The sequence below is a fragment of the Megascapheus bottae genome, chromosome 27, assembly GCF_031878675.1.
Source record: "Megascapheus bottae isolate mThoBot1 chromosome 27, mThoBot2.hap1, whole genome shotgun sequence".
NCBI classification, from domain to species: Eukaryota; Metazoa; Chordata; class Mammalia; order Rodentia; family Geomyidae; genus Megascapheus; species Megascapheus bottae.
This window is the reverse complement of record NC_143535.1, coordinates 13,872,366-13,890,165: the sequence shown is the minus strand read 5'-3', so window position 1 is coordinate 13,890,165 and position 17,800 is coordinate 13,872,366. Positions and strand designations below refer to the sequence as shown.

General features: G+C 47.7%; 1 protein-coding gene across 2 annotated transcripts; it reads right to left on the bottom strand.

Annotated features, from left to right (window-relative positions):
• Window positions 1–211: 211 nt before the first annotated feature.
• Nrgn (neurogranin) lies at window positions 212–10,654 on the bottom strand. Of its 2 annotated transcripts, XM_090319634.1 has the most exons (4): window positions 10,465–10,653; window positions 1,669–1,895; window positions 1,481–1,498; window positions 212–1,040 (listed from the first exon to the last, which is right to left on the bottom strand). In XM_090319634.1, exons 1-2 carry the CDS (start codon window positions 10,477–10,479, stop codon window positions 1,674–1,676), a joined length of 237 nt encoding a protein of 78 aa, XP_090175760.1. In that variant the 5' UTR covers window positions 10,480–10,653; the 3' UTR covers window positions 212–1,040; window positions 1,481–1,498; window positions 1,669–1,673. The 2 variants fall into 2 exon arrangements, with proteins under 2 accessions (XP_090175760.1, XP_090175761.1); XM_090319635.1 differs by lacking the exon at window positions 1,481–1,498 and having other exon boundaries at window positions 10,465–10,654.
• Window positions 10,655–17,800: the final 7,146 nt, after the last annotated feature.

The following is a 17,800-nucleotide window of genomic DNA, read 5'->3' as shown; positions in this document are numbered from 1 at the left end:
GTATGACTAATTCCTCTAAGCTGTCCAAAGAGCATTACCAACAAGAGGAAGGAATAGGCCTGAAGTCCTCGAGATGATGTTCGGTTGGATCAAAAAGATAGTGGGTTCAACCTGAGTCCCTTCCACCGCCTCCATGTTTTGGTCTGATGTATTCTAGCCCCATGTGGTGGCCTTGTGCGCCCCGCCCCTCCCGGCTCCAGCACCCTCGGAACACTTGGACATTCCTCTTTATTGTTCACATTCCGTCCCAGCACGGTCACATGCACACGCGGAGATTAAAAACCTTCCGGCCACAGCCCCAGGAGCCCGGCAGGGAGGCGGGGCCGGCAGGGACAGGGGCGGGGCCTCGGAAGATCCCTCCTACCGAGCTCCAGCGCGCTCGGGCGTTTGCATAAACAGGAGAGTTGGACAGGCTGCTCTCGGGGTGCACCGGTGAGAAAGAAGGGGAGGGTGGGGAGAATGACAGGCAAAGGTGTGCGATAGGGATGTCCCTTCCGATCAGAACCAGGACAAGGGGCATCGGATGCGGTGAAACCCCTAGGTCCCCTCTTTCCTAGCCCCAGATCTGGCGCAGGGGCGCCCCCTCGGGCTGCGCACGGGAGGAAAGGACGTGTGGGTTTTCGAAGTGAGTGTACTTGGGCGGCGCGGAGGGCGCCCTCCGCAGGGCGCGCGGGGGAGCGGGCCGAGGCTGCGGAGGCTGAGCTGCATGCTGGCTGCGGTGGGGGGAGAGGTGGTCGAGGAGCAGAAAAGAAGGACGATCTGGGGGAGCGTGAGGTTTAAGGGCCCGGGGTGGGTGGGAGGGAAGGCGAATGAGGACCAACGCTAGACTGGAGAGCGAACTCAAAGGGCACAGACGTAGCGACTCCGTGACGAAGCCTGCCTGGGGAGGGGGGGGTGTCCGGGACGCAGGGGTGGGGCGGGGAGAGGAGGCTCCTGATGCTGGCGGGTGGGTGGAAATGGAGGGGGGGAGGGAGATCATAAACACGGTAGGAAAGTCTCGTCACTGCGAAGGGGTCGCGGCATCCATCTCTCCTTGGAAACTACGGAGAGAGAAGGTCTGAGAACCTGCTCAACTCTGGAGAACTTCATCGCTCAGCCCTCTCCTCTCCCTCCCCCGACCCCCGTCTGGGTGGAGGTGGAGGGTGTCACGGGGAGGATGTGGAGGGGCTGATCATCCAGAAACCCGACCCCCCCCCCCCACACACACATGATCCCAAGTCACTGAGCTGAAATGAGCCCGCGGCCAGTCGGTGAGGCAGGGCGGTGTGAGCGTGGCGCGCGGTCGGCCGGGCTTGCGCAACCCGGACCTGGGTGACTGCGCGGTCGTCCGTGCAGGTGCGGGGAGGGGTGTGGGGTGAGGGTGGGGGGTGGCTCAGGTTGGAAGGGAGTGAGGGCAGGCCGAGGGGAGGCTTGGGGATCGGGCCTTCTCTCCCACCCAATCCCCACTCATTAACCCCCCCCCTCCCCGTCTATTAATTACCTTGGAAAATGTTCAGTTCTTCGGTCCAAGGTGGCGCAGAAGAGATGGGGGAGAAGCAGGTGAGCTATCCGAAGGCGCCTCAGCCTCCCCCACGCCAGTGGTCTCTTACGATCCTTCCCTTAGCTCCCTCCCTCCACCCCCAGCCCCAGTCTACCCCGCGCCCGGCGCCCGGCGCCCACCTTACCTACCTGGCCTAGTCTCCGCTGGGGCCGCCGCCCGCGCCTCCCCGGGCGCCCCCCGCTCCACCTGGGCCCCCTGGGCCTGGTCCCTTCCGGCCACACTCTCCGCTCTTTATCTTCTTCCGTGCCATGTGGCCCCGGAAACTCGCCTGGATTTTGGCAGCAGCCGCGTTGGCACCAGGGTCGTCCAGGGGGATGTCTAGAATGTCATCGTCCGGCTTGGAGCAGGCGCTCTCCTGGGGATGGGAAGGAGAATTCTTGTAGGGTGAACCGGGTGGGGACCCCAAAAGGGCAGGGTAAGAGATGGAGTCTTGCGGGAGGGGGGGATACAATGTATGTGTGTGTGTGTGTGTGTGTGTGTGTGTGTGTGTGTGTGTGTGTGTGTGTGTGTGTGTGTGTGTCGTCTGTCTGTCTGTCTGTCGTCTGTCTGTGGTGGGTTTAACTCAAGAAAGAATTGCTGGAGTGGGTTTGGTGGAGTTAAGCGGAGGGTGGGTTGGAGACCCAGGAAACAACCAGCAGGCATTCCAGGGTGTGCCACCAGCTAAGAGAGAATCCCAGCACCATGGTGAGGGTTCATACCACTCATCAGGACAGGTGTTCCTGAGGAGAACTGCTTCTAAGGCGCTAGGGAGACCTGAGACCACTGCCTAGTGAGCTCTTTCCTCCCGGGGCTTGAGGCAGGGGATTGGCTACACACTGATTCTCGGTTTCCCACTGTTGCAAGTCGCATTCAAACCCAGAAAAGAGGCGATCATGGGGAAGAAACAACAGAGAAAAGGATGGCTTCAAAAAAGACAAGGAGAAAAGCCAGATGTGGTGCTATGGCTCAAGTGGCAGAGGGCTATCCTTAAGCAAAAACAGCTCAGGGACAGTGTCCAGGCACTGATTTCAAGCTCTAGGACTGGAAAAAAACAAAAAACAAAAAACAAAAAGCAAGGAAAAGATAAGATGAGCAAAGGGCAAGAAGACTTTTCTAGCCTGGCACGATGACTCACAACTGTAATCCTAGCTACTCAGGAGGCTGAGATCATGGTTCAATGCCAGCCAAGGCACTGAAGTCCATAAGACTCTTATCTCCAATTAACTACCAGAAAAATGGCGCTGTAGCTCCAGGGATAGAGCACTAGTCTTGAGCTGAAGAGCTCAGGGACAGCACCCAGGCCCAGAGTTCAAGCCCCACAACTGACCAGGAAAAAAAAAATCTTTTCTTTTTGTGCCAGTATCTGAGGTTGAACTTGTCTGTTTGCTGTTTGTTTGTTTCTGCTGCTCCTGAGGCTTAGGTCACAGTGGCCTTCTTTCAGGTGGTTAATTGGAGAAAAGAGTCTCCCAGATGGTTTCCAATGGCAATCCTCAGATCTCAGCCTCCTGAGTAGCTAGGATTACAGTATGAACCACCAGCACCCGGCTTGCTTAGCCTTTTTTTTTTTCCTCAAGGCTGGCACTCTACCATCTGAGCCACAGCACCATGTCCCCAGCCTTTTTACTGGTTAATTGGAAATAAGAGTCACAGAGATTTTTCTGCCTTGGCTCCTCAGGTTCTTGAGTAGCTAGGATTACAGTAATGAGCCACTGACCCAGGACTAAGAAGTCCTTTTCTTAATGTGTTCACAGAAAGAAAGGAACTGGGACAAGTTAGCATTACACACTTAACCTTACTCCAGGTAATCATAGTGTTTTACAGGTGTTAACTTAGCCTGTAACAATAAAGCTTAGACTTATCTTTTAATCCTGTTATTATCCGAGTTTATGTTGATGAAACCCATGATTAGAATGGCCTCATTCCAATAATGATGGGAGACTGAGTCCAACCTTTGCTTATCAGAGTCCAGGAGCTATTTTTAGCTCCCACTTGACAGGATATGTAAATGAAGCCTTGGCAGTAAGCCGAGGCTTTACCACTTAATGCACTCGTTTCCTATCTTAGCTCCTACATCTGAAAAACCAGGATAATATTCCCTTGTATAGGCTATGGGAAGAATATACAGCATAGTATGCAGATAGTTTCTGGCATAATCTAGCAGAACAATAAATACTAGTCACATTATGATGGGTTTATATCATAAAAATACTAAATTGATCCAAAGAATTCTTTCTGTAAGCCAAAATGAGTCATATATACACAGTTCAACCCAATAACACAAATCATGTGTCATGCAGTGGCATTTTGGTCACCGATGGTCTGATGGTATTCCTGTATGGTTATGTCATGGCTTAGTAACATCATAGCCATCTTAGTTGGCTATGCATGCAAGTACATGATTTCTTTTTGCCTTTTTATGCTGGTACTAGAGCTTAAATACAGAGCCTCATATTCTTGCTTAGCTTTTCCTGACCGGGGTTGGCGCTCTTTTCCTTGGGCCACATCTTCACTTCTGGCTTTTTGCTGGTCAATGGGAGATGAGAATCTCTTGAATTTGTCTGCCTGTGCTGTCTTCAAATCTTGACTCTCAGATCTCAGCCTTCTGCGTAGTGAGGATTACAGGCATGAGTTAGTGGTACCCAGCTGTAGGTATACTTTGACGATCTCACAGCTATGAAATTGCCTAATAATACATATCTCCATCATTAAAGGAATACAAGACTCTAATCAGACTCATTTCTGTGCCCCAAAGTAGAGTAGCTTGCCTGCTTCCTTTCTTCTTTCTTTCCTTTCTGTTTTTCTTTTCTGCCTTACTCTCCTGCTGCTCCTCCTCCTCACGCTTTTGTGCTAGCGATGAATCTAGGCCTTGCACGTACTAGGCAAGCACTGAGCTACAGCACCAGTTTTTTGAGATAGTGTCCTACTATAAGGTTCAAATTGGCCTTAAGTTCACTTTGTAGCTTAGGCTGGCCTTAAACTCAAGGTTCTCCTCCCTGTGCCTCAGAGTGCTGGAATTAGAGCTGTGTAGATCCATGCCTGGCTCCAAAGTATGAGTTCTCTTCTGAGAATCAGATCTACTTGAGAGCAGAAATGATTAGAGAATCGATGCTATTGATTTTAAAGGTAGGCTTGGAAATAGAGAATCAGTCTCTGAGCCCTTTGTGGTTTAGAATTCAGTACAGCATCAATGTGGACTGGGATGGAGCTAATCACTATGAAATTATAAGCCAGATCTTTGATCTGGCATTCTGGCTTCTATGAACTTGCCCTCTTTTCTTGCCTGACAACAGATACTGCTTTCACCCTATTATTCTTCCCAGCCATGAGATGACCAATGTCTTACACAGTGATCACAATTCAGTTCTACTTCTGCCCTCTCCTGGCCATCAGCTCTCCAGTTCTCAAACGTGGCAGGGTAAGAGTGAGGCATCCTTGATCACTATCCCAGTTAGGCTTGCCCTAGGAGTGCAGCTTGGTTCTGGATGTCTAAGCTCAGCTTTACAAATGGCTTCCACTCAGCCATTGCCAATAGGCTGCCTTCATTTCCTAGGCTTTGCTATTGTTCAGTTTATGCTTATACTGGCTGGGCACCAGTGATTCCTCCCTGTAATCCTAGCTACTAAAACAAAAGACTGAGGATCATGATTCAAACTCAGCCTGGGCAGGAAGTGAGGCTTTTATCTTCTTATTTCCAATTAACCAGCAAAATGCCAGAAGTGGAGCTGTGGCTTAAATATTAGAGTTTTAGCCATAAGGGAGGAAAATCCCACAAAACTCAGGGAACCAAGCCCCAAGCCCTGAGTTCAAGCCTCCTTACCAATACACACACACACACACACACACACACACACACACACACACACACACACACACACACTTACCCACAATGGATTTTTTTTTTCTTGTGCCAATAGCAGGACTTTAATTCAGGACCTCTTGCTCTTATTGGGCTTACTTGCTCTCCACTGGCACTCTACAACTCCACCATGATTCTAGTCTGGCATTTTGCTGGTTAATTGGAAATGGAGTCTAGTGGACTTTTCTGCTGAGGCTAGCTTTGAACCTTGGTCCTCCAAATCTTAGCCTTCTCAATGGCTAGGGTTATGCAAGTAAGCTTCCAGCACCCTGCCCAAAAATCATTTAAATAATACATATATATGGCTACAAAGAGTTACCAAGAGCTTTTTCCCTCCTGGACCTGGAGCTCTCTCTGACATCTTATTTTTCACATAGACTCCTAAACAACTCCTCTGAGTTTCTAGATTCTCAGAGTTCAAGTCTCACTTGGGATATTTCCAGGAAACAATGAGACCTCTTCTCAGAAGAGGGCAACAGCTATTAAACAAGGTGATTCACCATCCGCCTCACCTGGGCCTTGATAGCTATGGAGGTGCAGGGTGTTGGGGTAGACGAAGGGGCATCTTTCCCCATCCTCACCAAGAGCTGACCTGCTGTTGCCACCCACCCCAGCTGCATCCAGAATCCCAGCATGGAACAGGCAAAGCTACCTCCCCATCCCACACCTTGGCTGGATGCTTCTCTCCAGTGAGTTCTCAGGACAAGGTTGGCTTGGTGGCCTGCTCACAGGCAGAAGTGGAGGGAGAGTAGACGGAATCTGGGAAGGGGCTCATGGTTCCTCGTGCCTGGGTTGCTGCCTTCCAAAGCCAGTCCTGATGGGGTATGTTAGTTTACTTTGTGTGAACTGGTGGCATGTAGGACGCAGGGAAGGAGGAGGAGGAAAGGGCCCTGGTCAGCAAAGCTGGACTGGAGGCCTTGTAGTCCCAGCTAAGCGAGTCTCATTTCCTTCAGCCACAACCAGAACTCGGCTGAGAGGAATTCAGTCTCCTTCCGCTTCCAAACTGTAAGAGCTTTAAGAATTGTCCCTGGAAAACTGGGGGGAAGTAAAGGAAGGGGTGACATTGTCCAGAAAGAATTGTAATCGTTATTTGACATGAAATGGTAACTCCATACAATAATAATAACAACAATAAATAATAGTAATTAATAATTATAATAAATAGTAGTAATGATAAATAGTAATTAATAAACATAATAAAATAAATTATCCCTGCCTGCTAGGCCCCGTGTTAAGGAATTTGCACATTTTGCCTTATTTAATCCCTGTTTTAGATGTCAAGAAACAGCCTCAGAGATGTTTTGTAACTGTCTCGTGGATGCACGGTTGACACTGAAATGATCTTCTGTAGTGGAGCTGTTAATCACACCCGCAGTGCTGACAATTATTTCTATGGGGTCAGTTGGACCAAGTCGACTAGACTAAGCAAAAGGAAGAAGTAGAATTTTTAAAAAATCCTTTTGCCTTTTCATCTTAAATGAATTCACAAATGGTATCTCTGTCTATGTAAATCAGCCACTGGAACATTTCAGAGCAACAGCTTTGTAAAAAAAATTCTCTTATAAAAAAATCTGTTTTTGTCTTACATGCTTCTAAGTTCCCTCACCCTTATGCTCGATATATTTTATCAAAGAAAGAAAACAAACGGATGGATGGCACATTGTAAGGGATCAGGAGCTTAATGGACAGGAAGGACTATGATAAGGTAGGATGAGGAAGGGGAAGCAGGTGTGTTCAGTGAGGAGAAGTGAGTGAGGGGCCAGGAGTTTGGCCTAGTGGTAGAGTGCTTGCCTAACATGCACAAAGACCTGGGTTCGATTCTTTGGTACCACATACATAGAAAAAAAGCTGGAAATGGTGCTGAGGCTCAAGTGCTAGAGCTCTAGCCTTGAGAAAGTCCCCAAGGACAGTGCTCAGGCCCTGAGCTCAAGCCCAGGACTGGCAAAAAAAAAAGAAGAAGAAGTGAATGAGCAAAAAGGAATAAGAAACAACAAGACAGGACTACATTCTTCCCAGGCACCAGGTGAGGCTGGCACGAAGAATCCTAGAATGAAAGAGGCATGCTGTTCTTGCCACATGTCCCCTATCTGTCCCCATGCCAAACCCAGCCTGGCCTTCTACAGCATGTTGCAGCCCTGCTCCTCCCCAGCTCTCTCCCCGTTTCTGGCCCCTGACACAGTCTGAGAATGGTGCTCTCCTTTGCCCACCCCTTTGGACTTGCAAACCTAGTACATGGAAAATGAAGCTGCTGGGTCAGGATCCGTTAGTGGTGTAGCCACGGGAGAGCATGGATCATGTTTGTTGGTTCGGTTTTTGTGTTGATACTGGGGCTTGAATTCAGGGTCTGAATGCTGTTCCTTAGCTCGGGCACTCAAAGCTGGTGCTATACCATTTGAGCCATAGCTCTACCTCTGGCTTGTGAGTGGGTGATTGGAGATAAGACTCTCATGGACTTTCCTGCCTTGGCTGACAATGAACCACGATCCTCAGATTTCAGCCTCCTGAGTGGAAATGAGCCATCAACTTTGGGCTTATTGCCTTTTTTCCTCCTCTGTACTTTTTGGGTGAGTAGCCTCTCCTTGTTGAGGAGATAGGGATTGTAATCATGTCTACAGTGCCACAGTTACCTACCAACAACCATCACTATCTATCTATCTACCCATTCATCCTGTACCAATGCTTTCCTAGGCGCTCACAAATACCCTATATCCTGCTCTCATTATTACGGCAAAAACCAGAGGAGACAAGTTCTGTTCTTTCTCTGACTTATTGGGTTTTTGCTCATTCAGTTCTTCTCACCGACCACACCTGCTTCCCCTTCCTTGTCCTACCTTATCTTAGTCCTCCCTGCTCAGCAACGTCTTGATCCCTTAGCATGTGATATCCATCCATCTGTTTTCTTTATTGGATAAAAATATATTGAGCATAATGGCTCTTTTTCAACAGGGTCTGGAAATCCCCATTAGTCCTTTAACAATCAAAAATTATTTCCTGGGTTGGGGGTGTAGCCTGGTGGTAGAGGGTGTATTTGTCAGGGAAAAGCCTGCAGTTCCATTCCCAGCATCAAAACTAATTATATACAAAATGAATTCAGAATCCTAGAGAAAAACAAACGTTTTTCAGGAAAGCAACTGCATTGACTGGTATGTTTCTTTTTTATACCTTCTGTAGTCTCTATGTTTACTATTATGAGCATATTACTTTTACAAAGATGAAGAACAATATATTTAGAGCTATATATACAGCTATTTGAACCAGACAAGGCTGTGCTTGAATCCTGCCTCCGCACTTGGGAGTTCTGCCTCCTTGGGAAAAATCACTGCATGTCAGTTTGCATGTCTGTGAAGTGCTATGAACCTTGCAGTTGTTTTGACGATTAAATATTAAGTACTAGGTTCATGGCCAATGTTTGCAGATTGGCAGTTAGTACTGATGCCAACATGGTTAAAATGGCAGCACCCCTGACTTGCCTCTGCGTTCTGTTTCTGGACATCAGGATGTCTCCTCTCTTCCAGAACAGTCCTCTCCTTTTAAACCTTTGTTTTGATGGTAACACCAGAAGGTGGTGGCAGTGGATGGGGAGACACCAAAGTCAGTAACCTTTTGTATTTGTTGTTGTTGTTGTTGTTTTTGTTTTGGTGCCAAAACTGGGGCTTGAACTCAAGGCTCAGGCACTGACCTGTAGCTTTTTTCATTCAAGGCTGGCGCTCTCCCACTTGAGCCACAGCCCCACTTCTGGCCTTTTGGTGCTTATTTAGAGACAGGAGTCTCACATACTTTCCTGCCTAGGGTGACTTAAAACTACAGTCCTCTGATGGCAGCCTTCTGAACAGCTAGGATTATAGACAGCAGCTACCAGCACCTGGTTACATCTTGTACCTTTAGGTGAATGACTGACTCAGAACACCAGCCCTTGAGTCTTCACAGGCAGGATCTAAAAATGAACACACGTTGTATATAAACACATTTTGATCATGCACGTGTGTGTGTGTGTGTGTGTGTGTGTGTGTGTGTGTGTGTGATCACTGTATTCCTCTAGGTGAGGTTCTTGACCAGGCACTCTCATACTGAATTACCCCCAATAGCCATCTACTCCGGAGTTAGACCCTTGCAGCACCCAGCTTTCCGCGTGGGCGCTGACAACTCGCACACGCTTCCCCCTCTCGCCAGCAGGGCTCCTCTATAGGTCACTTCACCCAGCCCCTGCCCCCACCCCCAAAGAGCCAGAAGGCGTGGAGGGCAGCACCAACTCCTCCCCAAGCTCTCCGACACCCCCATAACCAACATAAATCCTTGAGCGCTGCACATGAGCTTAGATAAGACGATGCATCATCTCAGGGTCATCCTGTCCACCCACCAACGGCGGCCCGGCTGCAGCGCAAGAGGAAATGGTGATGGGGATCAAAAATCCAAGGTCTGGTCCCCCAGGCCACACATACTTGCTGCGTCTCACTGCGTAGGAGGAAAAGTTCCTCCTGTTGTCTAATCCGTGGCTTCCAGGCAGCAAATCCCTGCCCCACCACCCAGTCCAACCCAGCTTGCCACGCCGGATGGGCGCTCGGACGCCCCCGCGAGTCGAGGAGCATTTTCCCCTCGGGTTTTCAAGTCAGGCGGGCGTCTCCACCGCCCTCACCCACGTCTCAGCGCCCCCCGCTTGCTCTGCATGAGGTCTTCCGCACCCACTTCTATTCCCCCACTCACCGAGGACTTCTAGGGGCGCCCGTGGCCCAGACTAAGCCTAGTGCCTGTCCTTGTGTCCGTCCGTCTGTCTGTCCGTCTACCTGTCTGTCCTCCTTGGAGTGACGGGGATTTAAAACCAGGCTTTGACGCAGCTGCGTAATCGCCATCCCTAGGCATTTATTTATTTGAAGAGCCTCGAACTTCCAATCCACCTGCTTCAGCTTCCCGGGTGCTGGGATGACGGGCGTGCATCGCCACTCCCGGCCAGGTAACTGGATCTCCCCCACCCCACCCCCTTTCTCTCCCCGTGCTGGGGATGGAACCCGGGGACTCACGCGCCCCAGGGCAAGGGCTCGCCATCGAGTACGCTCTACCGCCAGCACCCCCGTGCCCAGGCTTTCTAACTTACGGTGCAGCAGTCCATGCTGGTGCTGAGTGGGGGTCCTTGGCTGGGGTGGAGCCTGGCGCAGGGCGGGGGTGGGTCTGTGCGATGCTGGGTGGCCGCCCCGGGGCTGTCGGGCGCCCGCCGACCCGCGCAGAACCAGCGCAGAACCGGCCGCTCTGCTCTAGGGTCCGGTCTCCCGCGCTCCGCTCCGCTCGCGAATGTAACCTGAGCCCTGCCGCCGGGCAGCCAATCAGGAGGCAGCTTTCGCAGGGTGGGTGGGGCGAGCTGGAAGGAGGACCACGCCCTCCCTCTCCTCCCTCTGCTCCCCCGCCTCGCTCCCCCCTCCTGCCCCAACCCCTCCGCCTACATGCTTCCATCCATTCCTCCTACACACCTCGTCCTCCCGAACTCAATCCTCTTGCTTGCTCAGAGGCAGACTGCCAGGCAGATGCATTCCAGGATAGGCAGAAGGAGTCCCCCCCTCCCGATTTCCAGGGCACACACATCCTCACATCTGGGCACAGTGGATAGAAAGCCAGACATCCTCACCCCCACCCCTACTTCCACAACCTAGCTAGAGGCCCAAGTATGGCTCCTTCTAACTTCCCTCCCCGGGTCCACAATGAAAATCTCCAGAAGATGTGTGGCAAAGAAGTCCCCTTCCTCCCCTCCCCCCCCACTCCAGCTAAGAAATGCAGAAAGCTGTGGGTAGATACTGCGGTGATGGCTACATACATAAATGCACGGAAGATAATCCTCAGGCGAAGGCATACCTTTCTTCTCACATACAGAGACTGCAAACATAACCTGTAAAAACGACTACAAAGACCTGTAGACACCCCCTGAGTAGACGCAGGTAAATGCAGACATCGTGTGTTTGGGGAAGAGGCACGCATGCACGTGCACATGCACACGCATACACACACACACACACACCTGCAACCACCCTCCTTCTGGTGTCTGCACTACATATTATCTGTCCATAAATCATCTGTTATGTATGTATCTTCTGCATGTATGTATGAATCTATATATCAATCTACCGTCTATCTCTCTTGCATCAAATAAAATCATCCATGTATCATCAACATCCATCTTGAATATGTACACATACATATATATGTGTGTGTATATATATATATATATATATATATATATATATGGGTTCAGACTGAAAGGAAACATCTGCCCTGCATTCTCATTCCTTACAACCAGATGATCTAACTTTTTGATCCACTGCCTCAGAATAAGACAGTAATTATGCACACTTACCCTTGCTTCTTGGGCAAATTTTTAAAAAATATAAGAAGAGGAAGAAAGTAGTGTGGGAATGATGATTAGCAGCCAGGCCTTTGGGTTCCTGATGGGGAAGGTTGTGAGCTTTGAGAGGTTGGAGCGGGAGACACGCACTCAGCATCTGGGAAGAACAGCTTGTTGCTATGTAATCATTGACCTCTCCAGCTTGTCAGGGTATGTCATGTGACAGGTGAAGCATCTCCGGGAAAAGTGCAATGTGCTAAGGTCCCAGACAAGGGACAGCTGCTGTTTAGAGACTGGGGAGTGGGGTTGGGAAGGAGGGTGTTGTGTGCCTTGAAAGGAATAGAGGACCCAAAACTGTGCTACAATAGACCCTCAGCCACGGGCCCAGTCGTAGAATGGTCACTGCATGCCTCTTTTTCAATGATTGTTTGGGCCGCAGGGAAAAAGGAGTGGGAGGGAAAGGCCACTGTTCACTGAGAACAGGGACACAATGAACCAACTTGGGGTCCCAAACTGAACTGGCACCTGGCTGGGATGCCAGAGCTTGGGGTGTTGGGGTGTCTCTCCTGGCATGGTTGGGACTCACCCACCTCTGTAACTGAAAATCTGTTCCCCAATCTGTCTCTGGCACATCTTCTATCCCCCCACAACCCTCTACCAAATGGCAAGATGTCCTGGGAAATCAGGCTCTTGCCTAAATCATAGGCACATCTGGAGCCTTATTGAGTCCATTTCCTCGGGACTCCAACTCCAGCACCCAGAATGATAAGAAAGAGGAAGCGGAGGGGCAGAGAGGGTATCTGGTCTGGACTTTGCATTTTTTTTTCTCTTCCCAAATTAGAGCTGAGGAATTCAAGGATTTGGTGAATTTGCAGTAAAGTCTCCCAAGTTGCTAGGCAACGTCCCTCAGCAGGCTGTGCTGCCTCTGGGCCCTTCTCCCTGCTGGTCAGAACTGAAGGGGGGAGGGTATCTTTACAACATCTCCCCAGAACTCCCACACAGGCAGCAGGGCCCTTCCCTCTTCCTGAAAGATACCTTATTGTGTAGTGAGGATTCTCTGACTACTAGGGGACCCATAAGAGATCAGTTCCATCCTCCAAACAACCATTCCATAACAAGCCACTTGAGGCACCCACGCAGAACTGGCCACAGAGCTTGCCCTGGGGGATGGGGAGGCTCGGAGGTAAGGAAGAAGGCAGAGGAGGAAACACAACAAACTCAGACACATGGACACAAATGACACATACACATAATACTGAAAGCACAGATGCACTGTAACAGACACACGCTGTCTGTAACACACCTGAACAGGCTGTGTGACTGACATCCAACAAGTTCACATTGGATACCCCCATTTGTCTCCAACCTAGGACCCACCATAAGCCTGGTGAGAGATTCCTGTTCTGGATGAGGTGATTGGATTTTGTCAGCAAGGTGAGGTGGTGGGATTCTGAGCCTGTGACTCTCCAATAATAGATGACCTAGGTAAAGTATGGGGTCCCCAAATCTGGACTGGTAGAGCTCTTGTTTTCAGTCCAGCGATGCCCGGCAATACTTCCCATGGTCGTCTGCCATGTCAGCTTTACCTATTCGCTAAGCTAGACTTGGACTCTGTCATCTTCTTTGACTCTTTCAAAACTTTTCTGAGGATTTTCCAGCCTCCACAGCAACTGAAGGAAAAAGGCTGGAGGCCTGAAAAGGAGAATTCTCTTCAAGAGATAGGGTAGGAAGGCAGGGAGCTGGGGCATGTCAACGCCGTGGGCTGGAGTCAGGGAGGAATGTAGAGGTAAAAGCCAAGGCAGTTAGAAGAGGGCTTCCTAACTCTCCCTTTGGATAAAAGAAGGATTGGTGTGAAGCTTCTGCAGTCTCATACAGAGACAGAGTGGGACAGATGGAGGGGGATTTAGTCCTAGTATACAGAAAGAAAAGCCAAGGCATGTGACCATGTATTTGCTAATCCAGTGACTTCTCCTTAGAGTGGGCACTTTCCGAACATCACATCCCACAGAGGGACTCCAGAAAAAAAGGGGGTGGGAAAAGTGGGAGGTTTGTGCTTTTGGTGAAGCTGATCTGGGGGCTTCTTAGGTCAAGCCTTTACCCATTTGAGTGGAGGGAGTGGGGGTAGTAGCAGGAAATTCAGTTTTCTCTGCAAATATTTCAGCTTTTGCTGTAGTCGTATTTTTAGCAACCTGGTTGGCAGAGGAGGAGCCTGGGTACATTATTTTTTAAAGGGGCCTATGCCAGATTTGCAGGGCTCTTTCCACCCTTACCCCAAGTCAGAAAGAAGAGGGAGAGAAAGCACATGGCTTATGGGATACAGTCATATTTTTTAAAAGTAGGTTTTCTGGACAGGAAGTGACTGAGAAGTGATCATTACCAATTATCATCATCAGCGTCATGACTGTTAGCAGTGTTGTCAAGAAGGGTAAAAATTTCTTGAATGTTTTCTGTGTGGAGATTGTTGCTGGAACATACTATAGAGGCTGGTTGGAACCAGTCAACCCTTCATATCTATGTGTCTGTATCTGTGGATTCAGTCAACTGCAGGTTGAAAATATGCAGAGAAAAGTTATATCTGGAATTAGCATGCACAGATTTTCTTTCTTGCAATATTCTGTAGTATAATACAATAACTATTGACAGAGCATTCATATCGAATTGCCTTATTTGTACACAATGGAATTCTATGCTGCTGTCAGAAAAAAACGATATCACCCCATTTGTTAGGAAATGGAAAGACTTAGAAAAAATCATATTAAATGAAGTAAGCCAGACTCAAAGAACTTAGGCTCAGTGGTTTCCCACATTTGTCATAATCAGTAGAAACCTTGGGCTCTACTAGCAGAGATTTGCAATAAAGCAAAAACTTGATACATAAGGCCATATAATGTGAAGCTAATTGAAAGGACCTCCAGGATATAGAAACAAAAGCCATATAATGAATGATTGTTGTCCTTAATGTACTATGTTATCTCTCATCTCTTTTGCTGTCCCTTGGTTATATCATATTGTTACAGTATCTCACTTTGTTATCTGATATATTGGATATAATTGTATTTGGTTACTTGAAATTGGACAGGGAAGGGGGGAAAACCAAGATGGGCGGATGGAGGGAGGGTAATGGGGACCAAGACATGTGAAAGGGTATCAATGTATGTGAATGAATGCACCTTCTATCTGGCAAATATCATGTAACCCTTTTATTAATTACAATAAAAATATTTTAAAAAAATAAAAAAATAAAAATTATTATTATTGCCATTATTATTACCTTGTGCTAGTACTGCGGCTTGAACTCAGAGTCCTGAAATTGTTCCTTAGCTTTTTATGCTCTATCATTTGAGTCTTACCTCCACTTCCAGTTTTTGTTTTTGTTTTTTGCCAGTCCTGGGCTTGGGCTCAGGGCCTGAACACTGTCCCTGTCCCTGGATTTTCTCAAGGCTAGAGCTCTATCACTTGAGCCACAGCACCACTTCTAGATTTTTGCTACGTATGTGGTACCGAGGAAATGAACCTGGGTCTTCGTGCATGCTAGGCAAGCACTCTACCACTAGGCCAAACTCCCGGCCTGACTTCCAGTTTTTTAGTGGTTAATTGGAAATAAGATTCTCATAGACTTTTCTGCCCAGATGGGTTTTGAATCATGATCCTCTCATCTCAGCCTCCTGAGTAGCTAGGAATGCAGGCATTGAGTGCTTAGCCTCAAGCTAAGTATCTTAAATAAGCTAGTCCAAGGAGGTGATTATGATCAAGATGCCTCATATATGTAAAGCAGACATATTAAAATAACCCTCCCCCAATACATAATTGGTGCTGATAAAGAATAAGCTAGGCATGGTTTAAGGGAGATTGTGTAGTTGATATTCAAATACAATATCATTTAATATAGAAGGCTTGAGCATCTACAGAGTGTAGGGACCTAAGAGTCTTGGAACTTCATGGATACCCAGGGACAACTGTATTTGGTAAGATAGAGAGAAGAACTAGCACAATGGAGTGTGCAATAGGCTATATGTGAGTTGTATGTGACAAACATCTTTATTTAATCCAAAATTCAGTATATTTGGTGTTCTTCAGGACTGTGTGAGGACATATTAGTATTTGAATCCTTTTTTCTTCTAAGGAAAAAGGTTAAGCAATCTGTTATTTGTGTGATATTAAGCCTGTATGATATTGATGTGCAGAACAAGGACTAAAACACATGCAATCGGACTCTGAATTATTTTTTTTCTGAAATAACCTTTATCACATTTGTCTTGGTGTGGTGTGTTGGGTCATCAGGTAACAAACCAGTCATTGTTCCTTCTGTCTTGGTTTTTACAGCCAGATGAAAATGAACAGGCACCTGTGTTCATGTATGTGCATGTGTGCATTTAAAATAAAACTGGATGATAGGTACCATATGAATGATGCAGAAACAATCCTGGGAGGTGGGAGTGTTATGGGAAGTAAGGTGTGGGAGAGAGGGCTAAGTATTCTGATGATCATAAAGGACTTTCTGGACAAGAATGACTTGAAGCAATGATAGGACTCAGATAAGTGAAGGGAGACAGAAGTGGTCAGAAGGCATTGGAGTCGGGGCAAATGTTGTGAGCTGTGTAATTTAGTTAATGTCATTGAGAGCTCCTACCACTGCAGTTCAGAGGAGCCTTCTTTGTACACAGAATTATCTTCCCCAAGATGGCTTCGAACTACAGTCCTCTGATGGCAAGCTCCTGAGTAGTTAGGATTACAGGCATGAGCCACTGATCCTCAGCTACAGAGTTTCATATGTAAAGTTTTATGTTTTATATTTAAGTATTAAATTCTATTTGAATACATCATATATATTTAAATCCGTGTGTAGTACAGTATTCTGACATTATCTCTGGTGACATATTTGGATGGACCGTGAGGAGCTCATGGTGGTGAGGATCACGGGACATTCACCAAACGGTGCCCACTATCCTGGTGCTCAGCCCTGCTGTTCCTGCGAGCCCTAATACATACTTTTCTGGTTCCCATGGATGTATCATGTGTCTGCTTCCTCCTCTTCACTCCCTTCTTTTCTGGGTCTTACTATAGCTCAAAGTCCCTGATGTGGTTTTCTTCTGCCACCCCCTTTCCCTTGGTTTGCTTTTCCCCTGGCTTAATGAGTAGCAGCTCCTGGACAGCTGAGTAGGTATGTGTATTCCTATGCATCTGCCTGAAACTTTTTAATAGCATGGTAATAAACATTTGAATACCAAACTCTAGAACCAAACTAATAATAACTACCCCATTCCACATCCAGACAAATGACTGTTTTAATTACTTTTTTTTTACAAAAGATACTTACCAGAGCCAGGTGGGCACTGGTGTTTTATGCCTATAATTGTTGCTGCTCAAGAGGCTGAGATCTGAAGATCCCAGTTCAAAGCCAGTCCTTGCAGAAAAGTCCATGACTTTTTTATTTATCTCTAACCAACAAAAAAGCAGGAAGTGGAAGTATGGCTCAAATGGTAGAGATCCAACCTTGAGCAAAAAAGCTAAGTAAGCTCAAAAGGCATTCAGCTCAAGCCCTGGTATTGGTGTGCATGTACACACAAGACACACACACACACACACACACACGCACACACACACACAAAACTATAAGTTCTGTAGAGAGAGAAAAGATTCTGGGCTACTTATAAATGTACTCACCACACATAGACTCAAAATAGGAACATCTGGGTATAGCGTAATCCCAGCTACTCGAGAGATGGATATTAGGGAAAAGGTGGTTCAAGGCCAGCCTCAGTAAAAAGTTCTTGACAATCTATCTCAACCAATACAAAGCTGGGCACAGTGGTATATGTCTGTCATCCAGCTATGTGAGAAGCATCTATAGGAGTATAACAGACCAGATTAGAATTGCCTGGGAAAAAACTGAGACCTCAAACAGTATGGCGGTTTCTCAAAAGACTAAACATAGAGCTCCCCTACGACCCAGCAATTCCACTACTTGGCATTTGCCCACTCATCCAGAAACAAGGACATACGAAATCCACTAGCACAACAAGGTTCATTGCAGCATTATTTACCATAGCGAAGATATGGAACCAACCCAGATGTCCCTCAGTTGATGATTGAATCAACA